We start from the raw sequence: 25,789 nt of genomic DNA on the forward strand, positions 1-25,789 counted from the left end.
AAGATTCCAACTTTCTGAAAGATTCAGGAAATAGTTTGAAAACTGGCAACTTCAAGTTCCTTCTATAAGCAGAATGTAAAATTTGCGAAGTCGATTCATTTCATCGATGGCTGTACCGATTGACTTGTGGAAGCCTTGAACGGTCCAGTGATGACAGACTGAAGGGAACCCTGAGAGTAGAAGCAAACGGCTTAACCGGGACAACAATGGGTTTCATGAGACGCTGATTACCGAGTCCATTTCACAGACAGCCGCAGAATAGAACGGTTTTTGCGGACACTTTGTCATACCTGTTGCTGCAACCTAAACCTTTATTTCTGGGGCGAGTTGTTTTTAACACTGCGACCATACCATGCTCATTGAACACTGACAATGACTGATCTCTGTGCCGCATTCCTTCTGTGAAGTCTGGCGCAAGAACGAGCCACAGGTAGGGAGCTGCTGCTCAGTCCCAGCTGCTCCGGTTTCCTTTTTTTTTTTTTTTTTTGAATGAGTGATGATGAGACCTCTTAGAATGCAGGCTCTTTTTTGCTCAGATGTCAAAAATGCAGTTTAAAAGGCATTTCTTTACATATATTAGTGCACAGAGAGTTCTGAAAAAACTTTATTCACTCTAAATTGAGAAATCAACATGATCCTGCTAAAATGCCTGTACAACATATAAAAAGTTCAAAATTTCCTCAAAATTAAAATGTCATTTGTGTATCAGGTCCTCAGAGGTCCTCGCGATTGTCAACAACAAATCATCTCCTTGGTTTCCAACAATAAAATAAAAAGCCCAAATTCTCAGAGTGACGGTAACAGTGCTAGGTGGGGTTAACCGATTTCAAAAGGTGATAAAATAGTCAGGATTCTAAGCTGGTGATTTGAAAATCATGTATAAAAAAATAAAATATATGCCAGTGACATCTGGTTCCAATTGGAGTGAAAAGTGCACAACATTCAGAACTGTTACTGTGTCTAAACGGGTCTGTTGCTGCGTGGTGTGATGTGGACAAACGCCTCGGGCTGTTCGACCACATCTGCGTTGTTGTACTTCCTCTCTCTTCCTCCCGTTGAACTCGCCGCGTCCCCTGAGCCACCCCGAAGCCTTGGATCCCAACACCAGCTACGCTGCATCGTGTTTTAACTTTTCGACGCAAATCCCGCCATCAAACGTTTTTGTAATCCTCCTGCTGGGAGCGCTGTCAGCTCTGCCCGAAGTCGGTGAAGCCTTTGGCTGCCGTGAAGACGTCGGGCTGCAGAGGGAAAAAGTACTGCTGCGGCAGAAGGAAGCCGGCGCTCTGGTGAGTGGGCACGGACGACTGTTGGAGCTGCATCTGGGTGTGGGTGGAGGTATGTTGGACGCCACCTGACATGGATGCTGGCGGGGATGTGTAAGGGGGAGGGGGAGGTGGAGGCAGAGTCTGAGGAGTCTGGTTGGGGGTGGAGGCAGACGAGGAGATCGTGGCAGACACGAGGCAGCCGTGCTGCTGCTGCTGACCCTGACCTCCAAGGGAGAACCTCCGCATTGAGCTGCCTCCTCCCGCCGAGCTGGAGCTGGTGGTGGCCGTGCTGGACTGTCGCGACGGGGCCCGGAGGCTCGGGGGAGCGGTGGTGAGGATCATGGGGATGGTTTCACCCTGGCAGCTACGAAGGGAGAAACGAATCGGCTGCTGGGTCGGCTGCTTGGGCCGCAGGCAGGTGCAGCAGTAGACGGCCACCAGAGAACCAACGATGACGAAGGCAACGAAGATGCTTCCTACCATTAGGAAGGGCACATAGACGGGTTCTGGAAGCCAGAGGAAACACAGACGGGTTTGGGAGCTTCTCTGTCATATGAGTCTACAATTCAGAACCTGACAAATACTGTTGGGATTTTCCAAATCCATTCCATTTGTTACAAAAAAAAAAGCTGAAAATAGGAATAACACTGGCATTTATGAGCCAAACAAACACTTAATAGTGTGTGACATGTCCCAGAGAAATAAATTCATAAATAATCAGGATCTGTCAGCTAAAAATTTCAATGACTGCAACTATATTTTACATAATATCCACAATCTTTATAAAGAAAAAAAAATAAGTTTGTGATTTTATTACAGTGTTTCTAAAATCTACATCCTGAATGAGGTAAAAGTGAATCCTGCTCTTTGTGGTGGTTAAGAATGGAATACTTTCTTTGAAGCCTAAACGATAACTGACTTATTTCTTCTGCAAAGCACAAAACAGGTTATGTTACACATGAAGCCCAACTGCACCCTAAGGGGAAATGAGCCAGTGTATATTTTCCTAGAATTAAAATAGGAAATTGCGAGCACACGGCCCATTAAATTATAGTTCCACAGCTTATCTGCTTGGGAAATTTGAAGTAAACTGGTTAAACCTCGAGGATTAAAACGGCCTTAAGGTTTCATAATTAACACAGAGCTAGTGCAGCACTTGAGTGTCTACAGAAGCCAAATACAATGAGCTGCTGTCTCACAATGTTTTAATTAGTTTGGTTGCCGAACTGGTGAGCTGTTCAAAAGTTTGTTTGTGGAAGAAGTCTTGGAATACATCTCCGGAAAACTTTGAGTTAATTTCTGCTAAATATTCCTGTGCAATTACTTTAATGAGCTGTGAGTATGACATAAAAAAAATGGACTTCATGTGTTTCCTTTAACCAGACTGGGATGCTTTGAGGTCACATACAGCCGGAATTGAACACTGGGAATATATTAAAAACTGGAAATTTAACTGAGATGAAACTTTTAAAAAGCAAAAGTTAGAAGAAAAGCCTGATTTTTTTAAAAAGAAAAACGTCACATGCATACATCACATCCTGCATAACATTTAGAATATTAATATTATCAAATATGCTGTGCTCCAATTTCGTCCATTTCACATTAATTAATTTGACAGCGGTCTAGTTTTATGGTTGGAAATGATGTCCCTACTTTGGAACTAAATCCTGCTATAACCCACAATCATGCACCTTTTGACTGTACTGAAGTTATTAATTGATTTAGACAGAAAATACACTCACGGGCTGCAAACTCCGTGTTGTCCACCTCCCGGTCGTTGGTGCAGCTGCCCTGGTCCAGCCGTGCGTCCGCGGCCGCGCAGCAATAACGCAGAGCGCAGGAGCCGCAGCACACGGTGGCGTCCATGGTGTCAAAGTCCTCCGGACACTGGAAACCCTCATGATAATTCCCATTAGCGTCCAACCATCCGTGGCAATACTCCCCCTGCGCGTCCGATATCCGCAGGTTCCAGGTCAGATATCCCAGCAGCAGGCAGTTCAGCAGGCGCACCATCCCGGCAAGCCGCTGGCGTTCACGGTCCCCTGCGTCCTTGTGGACTTCAGCTGCCGGACACCGTGTTTGTCCAACCGGGTCAGTGGCTTTTCATTGAGATTAATTCACTAAATGAGAAACTCGACCGGATCCAAACATGTAAAGTTATGTTACCGTCATCTTTCCACCATCCGCGCCGCTTTCAGCCAACATTTTTAGCACAACTGGAGAATCCGCGATTAAATCTCCTCCTCGAGACACTTGTTCAAACTTCTCATCCAAAAAACGAGGGAATAAGACGATCTGGGTTTTCCCTATGCTCCACCTTCATCGATCAAGACCCACGACACTTCTTTCGGTCGCTGCAGAACTTTTGCGCCCTGCTCGCTGCAGACTTGCTGCTTTTGTGACTCTACGCGCGCACGTAACTCTCATTAAACCAGCGTGCGCGTTCTCGAGGGCCGAGGGGTCCCAGGGACGCAAATTCAAAGGTACCCAGAAAACAAGTGCGAATTATTCCAATGACCTTGTTCTGCAATAAAAATAAGGATTTTGAATACTGATTAAACGCTGAGAAGTGTCGCGCCTACGGGCATACTGGCATCCAGTGTAAATTCATTTCTACGGAAGCTGCTTCCTCACACATAATTATAACACGCTTTTTTCACTTGAAAAACTAGCTCCATGTTATACTTGTATTTCCGATACCAAAATGGATTTCTTCATAGTCAAAAAGAACGTCTCACATGTCAACAGTGTCGTTCTGTCATACTTCATTTCTCTGAGGACAAATGACGTCACATTATCCGATTACGCGTCCACTTGCAGGTGTCCTGGCTGTTAAATGTCTTCTGTATATGTACCTGCAAAAACGACTTCTTTCTTAGTTTCTTGGAACGTTCGATTATAAATACCTATATTGTTCTTTTTCTATATGAATTAAATGTTTATTTATTATTTTAGTAAAGTATAATAATTAAAATTATTATAAATAATAATTAAATGTATTATGCAAGCAATTCCCAGCTTTATATTGGACATTTGCATCACACTTCCCTCAAAAGGCTCTTCAATAGTTTGAAAGAATGAGCAGTGAGATAATTTAAATGCTAAACTGTCTTTATACAATGACTTACGTGGTCTTCTTTGCGTTACATTGTTGGGAATTGTTTCTTGAAGGTTCACACCAGGCGTGCTAATGCAGATAGACTGTTTTTAAGCGATATTACACAAAACCTAGTTGATATATTTTCATGAAAATTATCTCAGGATGGTGCTTGTGTACAAACGCTACACTTGGGAAGGTAGTTCAGGCTAGAGCGTCTATATAATGTTTTTTTTTTTAATTTATCATTGCTGTGTTGATTACATGAAACTACTGTATTTGACAAATTGCCATCAAACATTGAGGAAAACAAATCACGGCGTAGGTCAGAATAAAAAGATGGATCTATGAATTTCCCTATTTTATTCATTAATTTTTTCTATTAACCACTTATAAACTCCCTGATGGATTTTCATTAAACCTGGTGAAATGGTTTGACCACCTTGGAAAAATGCAACCGCTTAAATCTGAAGCAAATCCGGATGAAGATTTTGTTTTACTTCCTTTAATAAAACCCTGATGGGGATCATGATGGTTTACTGTACGGCTGGGATTTTAATTAGGCTTCAATTTACTTTAAATGAACTGATAGACCTTCATGCAGGTACAAGTGTGATTTTTTTAAAATTATTATAACTAACCAAAGCTGTACTATATTAACATTTGAAACATTTTTATTCCTGACTTACATATTTTTTGTTGAGTTTAAGGTCTGAAGGAAGTATGTATTAATCACTTTCTGCTATATTGAATTAACATTGAAGAATAAATCTCACAGAATGGTGTTTATTGAAAAGGGAATTAAAGTTCATTTCAATCCTCCATGGGTTCATGTTCATTCTGTACCTTCTGTCTGGCGCCCCCGTGCGGTGACGCAAACTTTTATCCCTGCAGGCGTCCAGGTAGCTGTCGCTCCCCCCTGAGGCATTTCTAACATAAAGGTAGATTCTAGCTTTAGTCACAGACAGCTGACTATCCCCTTTAAATAAATTATGGATCTTATTATTGATCATTAAAACAAACTCTTCAGTCTCATAACCCAAGAACTGAAATCGTCTCATCCTAATTTCATTCCACTTTCAATCATCATTTAAGAGAAAGGAAAAATAAATGAGTGTTTTTTTTTAAATTGCATTATGGTTTTGTAATCTCTGTCTAGGTGTGTCGCTGCACATATGCTTTGAGCTCAGCAGCAAAATGGCCTCTGCCTCTTCGTTTGTCAGATTTCTTTCTGCGTTTTTTCCTTCTTCTTGTAGATTACCAGCCGCTAACGCGCCCCGTTGTTCTGTGCGTGGATGCTGGCTACAAAGCAGGCCGGCAGCGGCGCAGAAGTCCCGCCTGCATTTCCCTCCGGAGGGGTCTCAACGTCGGCGTTCCCGACTGGGGATTGGAGCTGCGGCTTGTCAGTAAAGGACCCCCCCCCCCTCCCTTCACCCTGTGCCTGAGAGAAACCGAGCCAGACAGTGACGAGTGACGGATCTGATCCCCCCCCCCCCTCTAAGTCATCAGCTGCCTGTCGCACACTAGCGCGCCATCGACCCGGAAACATCCATCCTAGCGGGGATGGAGAGAGAGATGCAGCCCGCAGATGAAGGGCCCTGCGCTCCGAAGATGTTCCGACAACAACGGGGTCCTTACAGCACCATGAAGACCTTCCAGAACAAGCGTTACGCGGACAAGCCGCGCTCCGTGGCGGAGGCGCCGCTGTTCGGCGACGGGCATCACTTCACTTTCCATCCCGAGCAGCCTCATCATTTCCAGCTGCATCAGCACCAGCGTCTGCAGCAGCTCAACCAAACCGCTATCAGCAGCAGCCAGCATCATCACCTAACAGCACCTCAGCTACAGCAGCAGCAGCAGCATCGTTTCCCAAGTGAGAACAGGCCAAGCAGCAGAGTCCCGACATCCACCTCTGCGCACACGGCCAGCCTGGCGGCGGCGGGTCCTCCCGGTGCCCAGCAGCGACGCACCGGCGGCGGCAGAGCAGAGTCCAGATTCTCCCCGGACTGCACCTACAGCATCAGCTCAGGTGGGCTTTTAAACTTATTCAGAGAAGAATGATGCACCGCTGGTAGGTCTGGTAGGTTCATGCATTTAGATTTGGGATCCACATGTTCTGATAAGTGGTTTATATTTGAATTTATTTTTTGCTGCCACATAATGAGCATCTTGTGCAGAAGTCAAAAACTTGACTGGATGAGGAAACAACACATGATAAACAACAGTAATCTCTTTTGTGTACCACATCCCCTGTGCCTTCCTCCCTTCAGCAGTGATCGATTTGCTGCTGTTATGAGCCTGTGTTGCGTAAAAATTACACCGGGTAATTTGTGTGTCTGTGTGTGTGTGTTTACTCGCTCACATTGTTCTGTGTTTCCCTGTTTTCCCCTCCTCAGTGGCTGGGGAAGAAATGTGTTCCTGGCATAGAGGGTGGGTCCATGGGAACGAAGATGAAAGCCATGAATCTAATCTTGGCAGTTATGAAATTAAAGATTAGCCGTCTCATCTTCTAATCAGATATTAATCTCTTTATCGCCGCTGGCAGCACAGAGTCAATTTGCTGCTGGTTATTGTTGCTTCACAAACAGTCGAGTTGTCGGTGTGGACTGGGGTTACACTCCAGCCCAATCTAAGATCTAAAATCAAATAGATGAGAATTTACAAACATGTGCATGAGGATTTGAAGTCTGCTCTAAAAATAAATATTGTAGCCTCATTCTTCTTTTTGGGGGGAAGGCTAGGATGCCGGGGCTCTTCTCTCTGTGTCCTATTTCCATCTGGGGTGGAATTGCCTCACTGGCCTTATGCAAATAGCAATGTTGGCTGTTTTAATCCACTTCAGTCAGCACATTTGGCTTGATCCCTTTCTTATTTTAAATTCCATGTTTCAGACATCATGGCTCATCATTTGCATCCAATCCAGTTTGCACAAGATTGCAATTTCACTTATTAAATAATGCTACAAATTAGATTTGCCTTACACAATAGCATCCTCCCATTTCACACAAGATGCACCACCCAGTCCCGACTAAGCGGATCATGTACTCGCACTGATCCTGACACATCAAAGTCTTATTATTTGCTCGGTTGGGGCGACTTATTGACCCTTCGTGAAAGATAAAAAACAAACAAACAAGAAAACTTGATGTCCTCCTCATAAGGAGGAGCCCCAGAGACCCCAGGACTCAGCAATCAGTTCACCAAGCAATAACACAAATTGCATCGCGCTGCCTTTCCCATGGAGTTTTGATTAAAATAAATGGAGCTCATAAATTTGCCTTCACCAAGCGTGTTGTTTTTTTAATGAAATTTCATGAGGCTCAGAGCTCATATGATGCCACAGAGCTGGCGCGAGGAGAGAGGAGGGTGGGTTGAAGGGGCTGATATCGGATCCATCTTGACGGGCAAACAGAGATGGCAGGCAAATTAATAAAAGCAACACATATGCGCCGGGTTTATAGATATGTCTGAGCTAGTGTGTGTGTGTGACGGCAGTGTTAATCATTATATAAGGAACATTTGCGATCATCTCACAGAGACGTGCTCAGACTACCAGAGAAACTCCACGCCTGTTTCATTTCTTGCTTTGGTCACAGCAGATATTGTGACTGTAGGTTCTATTGACGTCTGAATAAATCAACATAATCAAGCTAACATTTCTGTGACTATCGGTGACAGCTATTCGAAACTACGATCAAACAGTTTTGTTGCAGGAGTACATGGAAAGGGGGGGGAAAGGCCAAAATATTCCCTCTCTTCCAAACCTCTAACATAGTTTCATTCGTCAAAAAGGTCGAATTAAGACTTTGCTCTTCTCTCCTATTTTATCAATCATCTCATGACCTGTCAGATTTATTATTTGACCACATCCTGCATTGTCAGTTTACAAAAATGCGTCAGTAAAGATAGTCAATTGCCGCTAATACAGAAGCACTTCAATATTAACAACCTAATAACAAGAAAGCATTCATTAATGGGAGTTTTCCTCAGTGCCTTCACCTCTAACCTCCTAAGTTTTCTCCTGCCATCTGCAGAGAATCGTCTCATCCTCGATGCCTTTGCCCAGCAATGTAGCAGAGTCCTCAGCCTCCTCAATAACGGTCGTCTCCTGGAGCCGTCCTCCTCCTTCACTTCTAACATCAAGCTGGAAGACGAGCCGACGGAGGTGCAGGGCCTTCACTGCTCCTCGCTGGGGAAATCTAAACCTGAAGAGAGCTCTTCCACCACGGACCCCGATGAGGAGGAGGTTCAGCAAAGCCATTCAAGCCAGCAGCAGACGTCTGCCATCCTCCGCATCTTCACAGACTCCCTACAGAACTATCTGCTCTCCGGGCCTCAGCTGCAGCATCACCTGGCAGCACCTCTGGACGACGAGCACTGTCCGTCAGCGGAGCCCGGGTCGGGGGATTCTCCGAGACACAACATGGGGGGCTGGGGCTCGCCGACTCCGTCAGAGTCGTACGGCCACCCTTCGTCCACGCTGCCTGAGGAGGAAGAGGAGGAGGAGAGCTGCTGTCCACGCTGCCTGGAGTTGGAGCAGGAGGTGCTGTCTCTGCAGCAGGAGAACGAGGAGCTGCGCAACAAGCTGGAGAATGTCCCAGGTGCAGGGCTTTACAGAGATTTTATTCTTTCCTTTAAGTGTTATGTTTTAATTCATGCACACAATTCTACAGATTAATGACAAACAAGGCAGTCAGAGACTGCAACATTCTAACAAATCAAAGCATCGGTACATCAAACCACCAGCTTTGATCTATGGTCTTACTCACACTGGCCTTCTCGCTCGTCTTTCTGTCTTTATCCGGTCCCTGATTGTAAAAAAAAAGTTGAAATTTGACCTTGACCTAGTTTTCTCAAGGTCAAGGTCATCGTCTCTTTTTCTTCCCCTTTGCCGTCCGAGTAATGCACTTTTTCTGTCATCTTTCTATCTGCAACGGTTGCGAAGATATTTGGTGGACGGACGGACGAACACACGAATACTAAACACTACATACATTAACGCTTTGAAGCAGGATGTAATTACAATATATCCCCTTCGCGGGATGTAATCAAAGCAAAGATACGAACCACCAGAACCAGTTCTCACCTGGATGTCTCTGAAGGGCCAATGGATGAATGAACTCTGTAGTCCAAAAGATATTCAGTAAGTCAATCTGGATGCTAAGCACATCTTTCTCAACCTAAATTCATTTAAAAACATTTTTTTAATCTGTATGCATTAAATGTCCCTTATTGTGCAGCTATTAAAATGATTCTGATGAATAAATCATGCACTTATGTGCTCCTTCCTGCTGCTAGTGATCAAAAGCCTGTCGTGTTAGTTATGACAAATAAGCTTTAATGACACCATCACTGTTTAAAAGGAAACACGGGGTGTACAGATTCCTGCTGGAAAAATCCTGAGATAAAAAAAGAAGAAAAAACCCCCCAAAAAACATCTGTTCATGTCTTCATTCATTGGCATTCAGAATAAACGGCATTAGAATGAACAGTGAGCACCTTGTATACGCTTCCAAACTAGCTTAATTGGGTTATATCTTAAGAGAACCAAACATAGTAAATCAAGAGAGCTACAGAAAACACACTCAGTGTGACCCACTAGCTTTGCTTCACATTCAACGTGATCGATCAGAGAGGTGCTCAGATCCAAACCAGGATGAATTCTAATAAAGAAAGAGAATTGCTTTCATCCTGTGATGCAACACGATAGACAGAAGAGAGAAGGAAACACTCCAGCCGGGTTGTGTCTTCTCTTGGTTGTATGACTTGGTCACGTTGTTTTGTGCTTTTTTTTGTGCAGTTCCCTGTCAAAATGTCCTCGACTACTTTAAGACTGTTCTTGAGTTTCACAACCAGCTGGTCCAGCCGATGCCAGAGGAGCAGCTGACTGAGGTGAGGAGACGCAGACCACTTGTAGCAAATGTTGATTATTCCTCATTGCTTTATTTCTACTATAAAGTGGTGCGAAAGCCTGGATTCAAAGAAATCTCTGTTTGTGCAGGAAGAAGAGCGACAAACAGTATTTGAGGTATGTGATTTCATTCAAACACATGCAAAACTACATAAAGGAGTGTGGAGCGTAACTCCTCACCTTCCTCCTTTCTTGCAGGGTAGCAAGCAGCTCCTGGAGAACTACCCTCTCTTCATATCTAATAAGCAGTGGGACGAGGCCGTCAACTCCTCTAAGAAAGACGGGAGGCGGCTGCTGCGCTACCTGATTCGTTTTGTCTTTACCACGGATGAGCTCAAGTTCTCCTGCGGTTTGGGCAAAAGGAAGCGTTCGGTCCACTCAGGAGATCCCGGCCTGGAGAGACGACCACTCAACCCGGTCAAAGTCAGCTGCCTCAGAGGTACGAGACTCGGGAAAGGCTCGTTCATTGTGCTGGAACACTATAGAACACCTGAAACACTTCGATGTCTCACACGCAGTGTCTGCACACAACTTGACATACCTGCTGAAAAGTAGACACCTTCATCATACTCCTTTGCCCACTCATTTACTGTCAGTATTTGTTCCAGATAAAATACTTCAAAAATCTTACTATTTTGGGTCCTTGCAGAATTTCAGATTGAGCTTTAATATCTGCGGATGTCTATTTCTTTGGCAATTCATTCCAAATCTTCTTGCCAGAGTTCATCCGGATGCACTGTGCCTCAAATCCAGACTGGTGGATGCCCTCGGAGGAGCAGATCAACAAAGTGTTCAGCGACGCCGTCGGTCACGCACGCCAGGGCCGAGCAGTCGGCACCTTCCTGGGCAGCAGCGGCAGCAGCACCAGCAGCCTCTACATGGACAGCTTCGATGGACATCTGTCGCAGGATGAGCTGTATTTAAAAAGCTGCCAGAACGGTCAGTCAGACTGAAGACGAAGGAAGAATCAAAAGACAAATGCCGGAAATGTAGCTGTACAACAACATATCTCAAAAAACACCGACCTGATCCTGTCACTCTACTGAGTGAAGAAAACATTCCAGACGTTTATGAAACCGAATATAACTCCAGTCTCTCTGAAGCAGTTCCTATTTTTAGTTTTGTAGCTTTTTGCCATTTTTATACTTAGAATTTTATTTGGTCCAAATTTGCCTCTAAGGTGTGGGATTAAACAGAAAATTTGAGTCTTCCATTCTACTTTTTTCCCCTTTTTTTTTTTGTAGTTTGCTGTTTTGAGCAGTTGTGTCATTGTTAATGAAATATTTATGTTGTGATTTAGGGATGAAATCCCAGCAAATATTTCCACATTTTACCTTAAGGTCACAAGGAAGTTAATTGTGTTAATGGTAGTGACTTCTGGTATGCCTGACATTGACACTCTCCATTGCAGAAAGTTGCATTTAATGCCTTTCTGTGAAGCTCTGTCATTGGCTAAGCACCTTTACTTGGAACCTTTCTACAGGAGTGCCTCTGAGGAAGTCATGTTTCTTTACCTGTAATCTTGGCATCCCCTCTGTAATTTTATTTCTTTGAATCTTTTTTGATGCATCAAGTTTATTCTTCAGAAAGTGCATTATGCTACAGAGTTGATCCACTGTGCTCTGTAACACAGCTTTCGCTGCATGTGTCGAAAGATGTTTCGATCAAAGCTGGTCCTATTTTTTACATTTCCTGCAATGGATTTTAGGATTGGCTGAAAACTGTGTGCCATTTCCAAACACCTATAAAATGAGACAAATAAATTATTAATTTCAAACTTCCACTAAAGTTGAACTTAAAGTTACTTGAGATTTTAGCAGGTCAGCGGATAGCATTGCAAAATTCTTCATTTGAAATCTCCTAAAATTATTTTCAAGTAGACTCATAATTCTTTACAAGGTAATGTATGCACTTTATTTTATAAATCCAAGTGTTTCCTCTGTTATTTTCTTCTTCCCCACACAAAATGCCTTGCATCGATCAATCTACAAGGTAAATGCATTTGTGTTCAGCTGTTCACTGGTGAGAGGACTTACTGCCTCACACCGGTGGAACATGTCCTTATAATAATGCCTTAAACTTGATTCAAAACCTCCACTGTAAAACGTGTTGATGCTTTGCGTGTTATCAAATCACAGGAAATGTCCCTTTTTGTCGATATTTAATAGACCAGGCAGAAAAGAAATCATTCTTTCTTCCAGAAGTGCTTGTTTTATGTCTCTCTGTGGCTGAAGACATCAACCGGGGTCAGAATTTAAACGTTTAAGTTTGACAGTGTTCATTTATTTTGGTACTTAACTTCATTACACTGTTTTCTACGTTTGAATGTACCACATTTATTAGGTGAGTTTGCCACGTTGGTAGTACTGTGTAAATGTGTATTATAAAGTACAGTATTGTGTGAGCTGTTCTTCAAATTAAAGGCCACGTAGAGAAGTGCCACAAAAACTTGACCAGTTGGCTTCTGTCGTTGTGTTGCTGTTCTGAATGTGAGCGTTTGTTGTATTTACTCCTTCACCTTCAAAGTGGCTGTTTTATCAACACTGTGAAACGTCGGTAGGATTTTTACAAATCTGAGAGCTTCTGTTGTTTTTTATTCATAATAAATAAAATAAGCACTGAAGCTGAAAAGTTACAGATGATTCACTGGTTTCATATTTCTCAGTCTTTATTCCTTTGTATTATTATTATTGTTGTTGTTGTTTTTGTTGTTGTTTTTGTTGTTAATTATCGTTGTTCGACTCAACGACGTGTCACCGATTTCCACCAGATGGCGCTGCAACCGTATGAATGACATCCGACCAAGTCCAACAGTAGAGGCAGCACTCCGGCCGCCGTCAGTAAAAACTACTGTCGTTTAAATTTAATGTAGTTCCAGCAAAACGAGGGGCAATGCATTAATATGTGTCCCTATTCAAGTCAATTATATAATTTATTTGCCTTTCCATTAGTCTGTGCGCATCCTGCCTTCATATTTGAGAATTTTCTGTGTCACGTGCTGAAACAATACTGGATGTAAATATTATTTTATATAATATGGTAAAATCATCCCATTTTTACATGCGTGACAGTGATTTCAATAGAGTGTAAGCGGCAGCAGCTTCTGCGGTTTCATGTGTCCGCTGGATGCGCGCCTTCTCTGAAAGGACCGATGCGCGTTCAGACAGGCTGCAGTCCGCAGCTCGGTGTCGGCGGGGCTGACTGAGATTGTTGGTGTTCCGCTTTAATTCTGCGGCATCTCTCGCTCTCTTCCTCTCCCTATCCCTCTCTCTCTCTCTCTCTCTCTCTCTCTTTCTGTCCCTCTTTCTCTGGATGCGGGCCCGCAGCTCTGGAGGGCGGGACATGCGGACTTAATGAACAGATTTTGGATAAGTGATGCGACATGTGCGCAGCGTGGATTTAGGGTGGATGCCAACATGCTACTCGTCTAACTCGCATTGGGGGGAATTTGGGAACGGCCTGTCGATCCGAGGCCGGGTTGCTGTTTGAATTCTGCCCTCGGATGAAACCCAGAGGCTCGGGAGACTTTTAGGATATTCCGCAGAGGTGTGATTGCGCAGCGCAAATCTCAACAGAAAAGGGGATGATTTGCTTATCAATTGTTGAGAAGTGAAATCGCGATTATTCCAGGACACACAGGAGCTCCCCGTCTGTGCAGCGGTGCAAGATGATGTCACTGATAGATCTGGACGATGACCAGCGGTGGGTGCCAACCCATGTGAACGTCACGGTCCTCCGCGCAAGAGGGCTGCGGACTAAGGGCAAGCACGGCAGCCGATACCTCTACACCATCATCCAGGTGGGGAAGGAGAAATACACCACTGGGCTGGTGGAGAAGGCGAATATACCCGAGTGGAATGAGGAGTGTTGTTTCGAGCTGCTCCCGGGAATCCTGGAGGAATGCGGCCGGAGCGCACACCCCCCGGGGAGCGGGCACCTGGTCCTCACCGTCATGCACCGGGTACTGATCGGTCTGGACGTGTTTCTGGGACAAACCATCATTCCTCTGGATAAGATATTTCAGGACGGGATGTGTCCCCGAGATGAGTACGTTGTGTTTTAATATGTATTTATGCACTACAAATGTAGTTTCAATGCTGCAGAGTAGAAACATCAATTTTCAATGATGAATTTAAGTAAAATTGGGGGAAAAAAATATCCAAAGTGTCACATTTCCAAACCCTGTACTGATTAATGATTAAAGATGCAGGTAGAGATCACTTCAACTGCTTTATGCTGCAGCTGGAATCCTTTATTATCCATTTATTTTGTATTTGCAATGAGAATCGACAAAGTAAGTGCAAATTGTAAATAGACCTGCTCAAGTAGAGGAAGTGCATCAAATTGTGCTCAAGACATACTTAACTACTTTTCCCCACTTAAGATAGTCTCAGTGGAATAATATGATTCAGGACCAAAACCCCAGCAGCACAGGCCAGAGATTCTCATTAGGGAGGCTGAGGTTCAATAATTATATCCAACAGGATGACACAGAAAATTACCAAAGATTGAACTCTGAGTGCATCTGGACTCATTTAAGTCCTCTAGACTGACCAGTGCACTCACTGCTTTATCTTGCTGTGGAGCAAGTAGTGATTCAGTCTGGAAGTGACTGGAACTCTTTAAGAAGACAGTTTAGGCCAGTTTAACTTACTAGGTTATGGTATGAATTACTGCATCATCTGAAGTACATTCCTGCCTGGGCCCATTGTGGTTCGAGGGATAGCCATATTGCTCCACTTCTCTCTCCATTATTACAATCAAAAGGGATTTTTTTTTATTTTGAATTTGTGATTTTTACCTATCAACTATGCAGACTTGTCCTTTGAAAACTGTGTACTGTATATGCAGTAATTGACATTTTATCCGTTATATTATTATGTGTTAGATAAACATATTGAGTCTGTATAATATACAGAATAACTGATGTAGTTTTTAGTCAAGATAACCCTCATTATCATTCAGATAAGTTCTAACTTTGGAGGTTTCCAGTTCAAATTGGTCATTATAACTTAATGTCTGTCTTATTTTGCTTTTAAAGGCCTTAAAATAAATCACTGACTTGTGACTAAGTTATATTCTTTTTAAGTAACTTCTTACATCGCCTTTGTTTTGTTTTTGTTTTGTTTTTAATTTAATTTGCCTGATTTGAGTATTTGGAGTTATGCAGCAGGTGATGACACAAAAGCACTCACCCACAATATGTGGAACATTTCCACTGTTAACCCTGAAGAGCAGAATGTACAGAAACATACAACATCTGGTTCTAATTGTGGCCTCCTCACTCTCTCAGTCCAGAGAAAACCTCTGGATTCCTGCTGTTAGTTTTGGCTCTACAGTACTTTATCTGGTTCACCCAAAGGGTTTAAGAGGCAGGAACAAAAGGGAGAACTTTATTTGTTGACTCTTCTTACAGCGTTACCCGTGTCTTACATAAACCATCCACATTGATGGGTGGGATTGAGCTGTGATTCCCCTGCTCTGTGATTTGTGTAAAACAGTGCCCCATGACAAATTTCCAGATTATGTAATATTCAGAAAGGATTGCTAAGTAGAAATCAATGCTTTCTGTTGTTCGTTTTGTCCCATCCATCCTGATTTGTGTTTGCCTTAGAATTTCATACAGCCTGTTAAAGGGAAAGCAGTGGTTTAAGATTGGCTGTCACAGGGTAGGTGTTGACCATCCCCTTCTCTTTTGTGGCTCCAGATGGTTTAAACTCAACTCTAAGGTGGGAAGAAAGGAGAAGGATCGCGGTGAACTTCAGGTAACAGTCCAGTTCACCCGCAACAACATGACCGCCAGCATGTTTGACCTCACCATGAAGGACAAACCTCGCTCCGCTTTTGGCAAGCTCAAAGATCGCGTCACAGGGAGGAAGAGAGGGGACATGGAGTCTTCCTCTGCAATTGTCCCGGGTCGCTACGCCGCTTTGTCAGGATCCCTGGGGCAACCGTTTGGAGAGGATGGAAGAGGGACGTTGGAGCCTTCAGATGTGGAGATAGCAGAGGAGAAGAGGAGCAAGATGAAAGATTTCTTCAAAGGAAGGCTGAGCAAGTCATCTGACACCAGGTCATGCTCGTCACTGGCTTCAGACAGTAGTCTGTTTTCCATTGCCAGTGATAGCCCTCCGCCCAGCCTCGATCTGCTGTCAGACCCTCCCAGTTCTCCCATCTACACTAGCAAAGTGAGAGTGGACACCCATTATGGAGAGACAGATTTAGCTAAAAAAGGTGAGGTTATATAACATTTATCTGTGTGCGGCATGAAGGCTGGGGTCAGTTGGGACTACATTAAAAGAAAACAAGCGCTTCCATACATCCGAAAATTTGGATATGATTATAACTGATGATTATGATTTAATCCTCAATTATTTTAAATCTTAAATTGTAACAAAACTACATGGTAAGTAAGTTGGTCAGGTAAGGTGGTAACTTACCTCTATTTCCTTTTTAATCCACATGTAAGAGCTTTTTGGATATTCAGTTTTGTGGCTGGTACAAACATTGTTTGAAAAGTATTGTATAATTGTACATGCTAATATCTTTTTTTTACATAGCCAGGCACACTTTTAGCATCTTTCAGCTCCTTGTTTTTGTTTTGCTTCCCATAAAGGTTTTTGATTGACTCTCTTTTGCTTGGTTCTGTCAACTATAGACACACTGTATCTAATAAATTGCACACTTAAAATTATTTGCTAGCAACTACTACCATCTGCTAATTGAACATAGTGGAGCGTTTAGATGCTTAAAAGCTATCTTTTGGAAAGAAACAAAAGCAGACTTCATTCTGATGTTACTTACAGCTGGATTTGGGGGTCAAACTCACCATTGCTTCCAATTCTGTCCCTAGTGGTTTTGTGGTGAAAAATGCCCCTGTGGCCTAAGAAGCATTTGCCCAGTTGTTCTCTAAATACTATGATTAAGTCCAACCACTGAGGGTGCACAACCAGTGTGTTACTAAGCCACAGTGAACGTTGCATCAAGAAGGGATTAAAAGTTGTACTCTTCCAGCAAAAACCTAAAATGGGGAAAAAAGACCCCAAACTGTCGAGAGGACACTGAAAACAACAAAGCTTTATGATTTTATGCATTCTCAGTGGAATAGAATTTTTTTTGCCATATACTCAAGCAAGGTATCCCCAATGCGATTGATGGGTGCCATCTTTTTGCAGTGGTGTCTTGATTTTAATAACATATCCATGCTAAATATACAAATGTTTGCTAATATTCACAAAAACCTCAAAATTGGATATTTTTTCAAAGGATCATTCCCCTTAAATTTCCCCTTAAGTTACTACATTTTGAAAAAATGTTAACTTTAAACTTGATTAATTTTCTTGAACTTCCTTCTTCCCAACAGTGCTCACCAGTCAACACACCACAAGAGTTCTGACTCACAAACGAGCCTTCAGCGATGAAGCTAGCAAGATCACAACAGCCTTCCCTCGCCCAAATACTGCAGTGGAGTCTCTCAAGGGACAGACCATGACTCAATCAAAGTCTTCCTTGTGTATAAATGGAAGCCATGTCTACGACTCTGAGCCATCCACACCAAAGAGCTCTGCGGCCCATCCATCCAAGCTGGTCCTTCTTGAAAAATGCTCCCCACTCTCTCGCTCCCTGCAGAACCTCACCAAGAGAAGTGAGGACAAAGGTCCCTTTGCCGATAGCAGACGCTGGTCCTTTGACAAGACGAAGAAAGAGGAAAAAGATGTAGAAAAGGAAGGTCAAACATTCTCTGATCCGATTCAGGAAGCTGAGATTGAGGGCCATCCTGAGCAGGCAGTGACGCCAGATGTCTCCTCGACTGGCAATACGTCTGATAAAGGGAAGAAGCTGAGAAAGTCATTATTCTCTGGAGGTAGGAGTGACTCGCTCCCAGCTAAATCAGATGTGAACCAAGGTCCTTCAACATCTGAGGGGAGGTTCAGGGGTTGGTTTGGCTCTGGTGACTCCCAAAACAAGCCAAGGTGAGTTGGTTTACCTCTTGAATATAGTGTTTGATGAATATATTTGTATCCAAGCACAACAGCAGGTACACAAGAGACTTGTTAGTAGTTGGGTTTCTTGAAATCAGCATTCTTTCTTCTCCTTGCCAGTTTGAAAAAGGACTTGATTTATTCCATTTTACGACATGCTGTCATTATGTCATGCTATATTTTTCCCACAAATGGCACTTTGGCATAACCATTTTCTTTACCAGTGTGACAAAATCTATCATTGTGGTTTAGAAAAATGGTCTAGCAAAAGGATATATGGAAAATCAATGCTCCATAATGTGACATCACCCAAGAGAGATGCTGCTAATGCAAATCTTTAATGGTCTTCAGTGGCTTCAGTGCATTTCTTTCTTTTACGCTTGATTTTTTTTGCAAATGTTTTGCTTTTTTTGATTACATTTCTGTTCTCTTTGTCATGACTTTCATTTGGCCAGTTTTGTATATACTGACAGTTTCACAGGTTACAGAAATGTCCCACTTTGTTGTGGAATATCAGCTCATATTTTGGTTGTTGTCTCTGTTTGTGTCAGTAAGATGTTCCCCATCTGGTAACCCGGCACATCATTGACTAAGCCAAGCTATTGTGCCCTATTTTCCTCTACAGGCTGGAAGTTTCTCCTAAGGTAGAAAGCAACTCAGATGTACCCCCTACCCTCCCTCCTTGCTCCCCTGTACCCCCCAAGTGCTCCTCTCCTCCTGTCTCCCCCTCCAGTCATGTCTCAGTTGATGACTGCAGTCCCACCAATCCCTTCACGACCTCTAACTCGTCATCCTCCATCTCCCATTGCAACCTTTTCCCTTCCCAACACAACCCCTTTTTTGAGGAACTCATAGCTGAAGAGTCACAGAGGTTCCCTCCTTTTGCACCTTGCTCTCCGTCTGCATCATCCACTTTTCATGACACTTGTTTGCCCCCCAAGCCCTGTACACTCAGCCCTGTTGGTGATGTAAATGCTACAAATACGCCTTACAAAAAGCGGGAGCGTCCCAGGCCAGTACCCAGACAGATATCACTTCCAACAATATTACCAAAGACAGCTACGCCTAACATCAATAACAAATCTTCTCGACACTCCGAGAGTGTAGGAGAGTGGGACGACTCATTCGATGCCTTTGCCTCTAGCAGGCTCAGCTCCCCCAAAGGTAGTCATCCTCAGAGTCACTGTGATGCACAGGAGCAAGTAACTCATGAAGATGAACCTCCGCCCTTGCCTCCAAGGAGACTTTTGAGAACTTCAGTGAATGAGATATACTCTGATGGCTGGCTGCACAGAGGTCAAGAACTAGCTGTCCACAAAGAAGCCTACCTTCTCTCACAGACTGGTGTGGCCTCACTGCAACATGGAAGAGAAGCAGAGTGCAAACGAAACAGTACATCTCCAGACCCTCACACAAGCAGCGAGGCCTCTGACACTATCACTGTTAACTCTCAACCATGTACAATAGTCACTTCCCAGGGAGTGTTGCCTGGAGAAAAGCTTAAAAAGTTCAAATATGAGCCTTTGGAAGATGGAACTGACTTCTGGGGTGGGATGTTATTTGAGCAAGATTTATATGGACGTGTTTGTCAAGGAAACTATAGACAACCTAAAGTCAACAATCATTTTTTATCTTTGAATGCTGAAGAAATGTCTAGAAATAAGATTCCATCTATGAACCTAGAGTGTAAACAGGTTGGAAATAGTGAGATGTCTCCAACAGACCTTTTGAACTTGTTACCTATTACCCCCCCAAAGCCAGATGCTAAGGTACTAGACATTACAGACACTCAAATAGAGGAGATGAAGTCTAATCCATCTGAAACCACACGCATCAACAATAATGTATCTTTTTCACTTACTTTAGGAGATTTAAACATGAATGTAAATCAGTCTGATTTTAATTTTATTGATTCTGATGGTTCTTCTCAATCAGATGTGATTGATAGTCTCAAAGGCGTCAATAGTTCTGGTGGAGCTTTTCCAAAATTGTTGGATGGTTCACTGATAGCTGCTTATAATGCAGACATAGTGACCACACCTCAGGATGTGTTCACTCTAAAGGATACTTATATACGTGAGATGAACTCATCCTTTGAAATAACAGCATTATCTAACAAGTGGTGCAAAGTCCCTCCAATTTGCCAAAACATTGGGCAACCCTTTCAATGCAAACTGAACAACATGACACCACATGGTAATTCCAGGATAAAGAGCAAATATATGAGTAATTTATCTTCACAGAATCAAAGATCCAATCCCGCTGATCTTGGATCCACTGCAGATATTTCAAGTGTTGTTTCTAAAAGGGCACAGAGGGATTTTGATGATAATGGAAATCCAGAAGGTGAAATAGTTACACCTAACCAAAAGGATTCATTTTCTGGTGTGGTAAGTGCGCGTTTAAGACCAAAATCTCTGTCCCGACAGAGCAGCAGTGGAAGCTCAAACAACCAAAGCAGGAGTGGAGACAGAGAGTTTGAGCAATTGCTGTCCCTCGTACAAAATATTTCAGGAGACAGTGAAGGACCATTTTCATACCAGCCCACGAAATCAGCTCTTTCAACCTTACTGGCATTCAGTAAACAAACTGATCTACAAGGAGATGGCATCAACAAAGACCAAACATATCCTGACAAGTCCAACTTGACATCACAAGTTTCTTCAACAGTCAACACATCTATTCTCTCAGAAACTTCCGTAGCAGTGGAATCACCTAAAAGCAGTTTTGAGGACCTTCATGCAAAAGTAGCACCAATCTCAAAAACCCCTTTAAAGACTTTGCAAGAGCTTGAATCTGCTTCTCTGTACATCCCTTGCACAGTCTCATCATCAAGTGATGCACAGAGTACACTCCTCCCTAACCCTTTCTGTTACCCCTCCATACATTCCACAAGCATGGAGCCCAGCACTGGAATTAGCGCTACTCTGGCTGTGGCCCCCAACACCTCCTCCTACTCTACCACCACAGACCAGCTCCTGGTCGATGCACGGCAATCACTTTTGCCTGAGGAGACACATCCAGCTAGCAACCTGCCCCATCAAGAGAGCAGGTGAGAATCCTCACTCTAGAAAATATATGTAGAACTTTACGAACTGTAGCAAACTGGATAACAGACACGATTTCCACATACAACACAAAACAAATAATGCAGTTTGTTTAAAATCCATTTGTTGCTCTGGCTGTTTTGTTTACTGTTGGCCTGGCTTGTTTTGTTTTAAATACATTTATCCCTTTTTTGGTTTTGGTTATTTTTTGTCATCCACATGAGTTGGATGATACTTGCTGCATTGCTATTGGCATTGCTCCACATCTATGTTACCCATCTCATTTCAGCATATTGGGTCTATGGTAATTTTTTTTTTTTTTTACATTATCGATGCCCAAATTTATCTATTTGCTCTGCTGCTTCATCGACCTTATACTTTACATCCAAATAGTCAGATATCTAGAGGAACTAGTGGAAAGTAAATATTTTTCTCCTGTGGCAGGATGTTGTATCCCTAGAATAGAGAACATGTGGTCTATATTTGGTAGTATTGACTGCAGTCAGGATATCTTTGAGGTGCTGAGGATCCAACATTTCAAGGAATTATAGATTTTTTTGTGTGTGTTGCAGCTCGATGAGGACACGCAAAGTCTTCTGTGTGGCACCTAGGTTCGGTTCCAAAAAACAACTTTTATGCACAAACCTTTTTTTTAAAAACATGTTAACAATAGATAGAGAAGATGAATCTTCATTAACTTGAGAACAGCGCATGTCTCACATGAAGGCTGCCTCGGGTTTAACGCCCTGCATCTGCAGTCCTATGGAGGCACCAACCAGTGTCGATTGGAGGCCGGTCCCAAGTCGGGATAAAAGCAGAGGGTTGCGACAGGAAGGGCATCCAGCGTCAACAAATATGAGCATTCATCTAAAAATGGAAAAAGAATGATACACTGTGGCATCCCCTAATGGGAAAAGCCGAAAGGAAGTTTTGACTTGACAACAAATAGATGAAGAAGCACATAGTCACTTACCCACCGTTATCTACCTTATCTCAAAAACACAATTCGTCTTTCTGCTGTTGAGACAAAGAAGCTTTGATAGGAAATTTTAGCTTTAGATAAATTTGATATCTTTAAACATTCTCTTTGTGGTACCCCCTTTCCTCTTGAAATGGTTTCATCCTCTCGTAGCGAGTCTCTTCAAACACTCGTCTTTAAACTCGGTGACCTTTTTCACGAGTGTGTGAGGTTCAGATTCAGCCTGGGACTGCTGAGGGAGCTGAAATACTATAACTTGCCATTGTTTGACCAGACAAGGTTACTCAGAGAAAATGCACAATGAGCTGGGTTGAAATACTAGTGCTGAACTCTTTACCTCACAGATCTCAGCCAGTGAAGCCATTGACCTCCAGCCAATCAGAGAAGAAGGAGAGTCGATCAGTTCTTGAGAAGCTGAAGTCTACCATCCACCCTGGACGGACCACCCACCAAGTTGCAGGAGAGCCTGAGCGAAGTCAGGTATTAAGAAACAGAGGCAAAGATTTTTAATTTTCCATGTACATGTATGTAACGAAAATTCACGTAAGTATTTTTGCACATTGCAGGAACAATTTGTATTTCTAAATCTTACTGTGGCTTAAATAGGCAGATCAGTGACACCCTGAGTGAAATCAGGATTTTAAAAACAGGAACAAACATTCATTATTCTCAATTTTGGGAAAAACTAAAGCAATAGTTGGGTATGAGTTCAATTAGTAAGTGAAAAAAAAAATTAAAGTATGTATGAGAGGAACCCAAGTGGAAGAGGTTACATGGAGAAGAGATCAAGAAGGTGGAGGATTTTAAGTACTGAGGGTCAACAGTCCAGAGCAATGGAGAGTGTGGAAAAGAGGTGCAGAAGCGTGTACAGGCAGGATGGTGGAGAAAAGTGTCAGGTGTGATGTGTGATAGAAGAGTTTCAGCTAAAATGAAAGGAAAGATGTACAAAACTGTGGTGAGACCAGCGATGTTGTTTGGTCTAGAGACAGTGTCACTGAGGAAAAGACAGGAGACAGAGCTGGAGGTAGCAGAGATGAAGATGCTGAGGTTCTCTCTGGGAGTGACCAGGAAGGATAGGATCAGGAATGAGTACATCAGAGGGACAGCACATGTTAGAGGTTTTGGAGATAAAGTCAGAGAGGCCAGACTGAGATGGTTTGGACATGTCCAGAGGAGAGATAGTGAATATATTGGTAGAAGGATGCTGAGTTTTGACCTGCCAGGCAGGATGCCTAAAGGAAGACCAAAGAGGAGGTTTATGGATGTAGTGAAAGAGGACATGAAGGTAGTTGGTGTGAGAGAAGAGGATGCAGAAGACAGGGTTAGATGGAGGCAATTGATTTGCTGTAGCAACCCTTGAAGGGAAAAGTCGAAAGGAAAAGAAGATGTATGAGGGGTTTTTTCTTTCCCAAGAATAATACTGCTGAGGGGATTTTAATTGTGATAGCATTTCAGCAATATTTTTAGAGGTGATCAGCAGTTGCATCCCCAGACAAAATAGTGGAAACCACAGTAAAACTATTACTACTATTACTACTACTGCTACTACTAATATTAATAATAATATTAATAGTAATAATAACAACCATAACAACAACAGTAATAATAATAACAGCAATAATTTTAAAAAAAATTATTATTACTATTATTATTGTTCTATGTATTTTTTAAATAATTATTTTACATACTTTTGCTTATGTGTTCAGTTTGGGGCTGTAAACAGGAGAGTTTTTCAGTACAACTGCTGTTTGTTCCAACTCCCTGCCGGACTGAGGTTTCATAAAACACTGGAAAGGAAAACGCTGATCCCATGACTTCTCTCAAGTGTGACATAAGTCCTTGGCCTAGATTAGTTTTCAGGTTGTGGAATATGTTTCTAGTTCTTTTCTGCCAGACTGTAAACATTTTTTGTGTAGGTGTAGAGCAAACATCCAGTCTCTATACTGTACTAAGCTAAGTTAACAGTCTCCTGGCTACAGCTTCATTTTGAATTCACAGTTATAATAGTATTATCAGTGTTTTCATCAGATTCTCACTGTGACAGTATCAGGATCCCACATATATTTATGGCTTCTTACATGGAAAATCCTCCCATTCCGACTATCACAGGAGGTGACAGTGGAACGCTTGGCTCAGTACCAGCACCTGACCAACATGGAGCTGATATCCCTGCTGCTGCAACAGGAGATGGACATGCAGAAGCAGCAGGCTTTGTCAGAGCAGCAGGAGGCGCAGCTGCAAAAATGTGAATCCGAGTTGAAGAAGGTCAAGTTGCAGGTTCGAGACCTGGAGGACTACATAGACAACCTTTTATTGCGTATCATGGAGCAAACACCCACGCTGCTTCAAGTGCGCACAAGACACAAGTAACAGGAACTAAATGAATACTGCCTTGTTGATGTGGACACAATATTACTCAACATGCATGCTGGTTACTGTCCCATTGTGGCCCAAATTGAAACAGAGCAAAGCACCATATGAAACTGTAGATGCAAAATATTATTTTACCCATGCTTCATGGAATGGAGGGGCAAATGTCAGGTTAAATTTTAAATGTACTGCTTTCATATTTAAGATACGATACATGTCAGTGAAGACTTTCTTTAATGTGCCCTTTGGGATTAAAGTAGTTGTAAGAAGCAAGAGAAAAAAAATCACACATAAATGCAATGTAAACATATAAATAAGGTTGTTCTGCATTAACATTATGTAATAAAAATAAGCAGTATTCATGTTTGTGCCAGAAACTACTAAGGAGGATGAAGGCTTAATGTTGCACTCTGGTCTTTGCTTTGTTTATTTATTTTTACACAATGGTGTATTCAGTAATACTGTGCCGTAACACTGATTATAGCACTGCCTTGCAACAACAAGGCTCTATGTGTGAATCCTTCTACAAACCAGAACCATGCAATATGGTTGAATTGATGACTCTAAATTGCCGACAGATGTGACAATGAATGTGATTTGTTAGTTGTCCTTCTATGTGTTTGCCCACCGATGAACTAATAACCTGTTGTAGGTGAACACTGCCTCTTGCTTCATGTCAGCTGCCATAAGTCTAGCTATACTCGGTGACCCTGTGAAGGATAGGTGATATTTAAAATAGTTGGATAGAAGAATGACTAAACCACACTCCTTATTTCATCTTCTTATGCACTAGAACAAAAATGTTATGTATGATTTATTATAATATAATTGACATATTATTTAATCCACATGTATTTCTCTTACATTTTTTTTCTCAATTTTTGCAATTTCTGTGGTAATAGCAACATTTTACTGTTGCAATATCAATGTAGCATTTCAGCATAGCATTTAGTATGCAGGAAGACTATTGTAGCTTATTTCTATAAAATCCTTTTATCATGATATATTCTCTAATAGCACTCTAGTACCACTGTAGCTACTTGCAATGCTTTTCATGACCACAGAACTGTACTGTAATAAAATTAAGTGCACAAAACCCAAAGATTCTATGCCTTTTTTTCCTGGTCAAGCTTTAGTAGCC

At 42.5% G+C, this 25,789-nt stretch overlaps 3 protein-coding genes across 3 annotated transcripts; 2 read left to right on the forward strand and 1 right to left on the reverse strand.

Moving 5' to 3' along the window:
- Positions 1 to 504: 504 nt before the first annotated feature.
- Positions 505 to 3,748, reverse strand: shisa3 (shisa family member 3). The gene is made up of 2 exons (XM_068325959.1): positions 3,008 to 3,748; positions 505 to 1,771 (listed from the first exon to the last, which is right to left on the reverse strand). The coding sequence occupies exons 1-2, from the start codon at positions 3,276 to 3,278 to the stop codon at positions 1,188 to 1,190; spliced, it is 855 nt and encodes a 284-aa protein (XP_068182060.1). The 5' UTR covers positions 3,279 to 3,748; the 3' UTR covers positions 505 to 1,187.
- A 2,177-nt stretch (positions 3,749 to 5,925) lies between these two features.
- Positions 5,926 to 11,359, forward strand: LOC137603015 (BEN domain-containing protein 4). Its single transcript, XM_068326183.1, has 6 exons — positions 5,926 to 6,391; positions 8,397 to 8,963; positions 10,163 to 10,254; positions 10,322 to 10,390; positions 10,472 to 10,712; positions 10,994 to 11,359. The coding sequence occupies exons 1-6, from the start codon at positions 5,926 to 5,928 to the stop codon at positions 11,224 to 11,226; spliced, it is 1,668 nt and encodes a 555-aa protein (XP_068182284.1). The 3' UTR covers positions 11,227 to 11,359.
- A 2,312-nt stretch (positions 11,360 to 13,671) lies between these two features.
- Positions 13,672 to 25,729, forward strand: rab11fip5b (RAB11 family interacting protein 5b (class I)). Its single transcript, XM_068325739.1, has 6 exons — positions 13,672 to 14,320; positions 15,981 to 16,504; positions 17,634 to 18,243; positions 18,878 to 21,304; positions 22,623 to 22,758; positions 24,388 to 25,729. Exons 1-6 carry the CDS (start codon positions 13,941 to 13,943, stop codon positions 24,646 to 24,648), a joined length of 4,338 nt encoding a protein of 1,445 aa, XP_068181840.1. The 5' UTR covers positions 13,672 to 13,940; the 3' UTR covers positions 24,649 to 25,729.
- The last annotated feature ends 60 nt before the right edge of the window (positions 25,730 to 25,789 follow it).

Source organism: Antennarius striatus, chromosome 10 (genome assembly GCF_040054535.1).
Source record: "Antennarius striatus isolate MH-2024 chromosome 10, ASM4005453v1, whole genome shotgun sequence".
NCBI classification, from domain to species: domain Eukaryota; kingdom Metazoa; phylum Chordata; class Actinopteri; order Lophiiformes; family Antennariidae; genus Antennarius; species Antennarius striatus.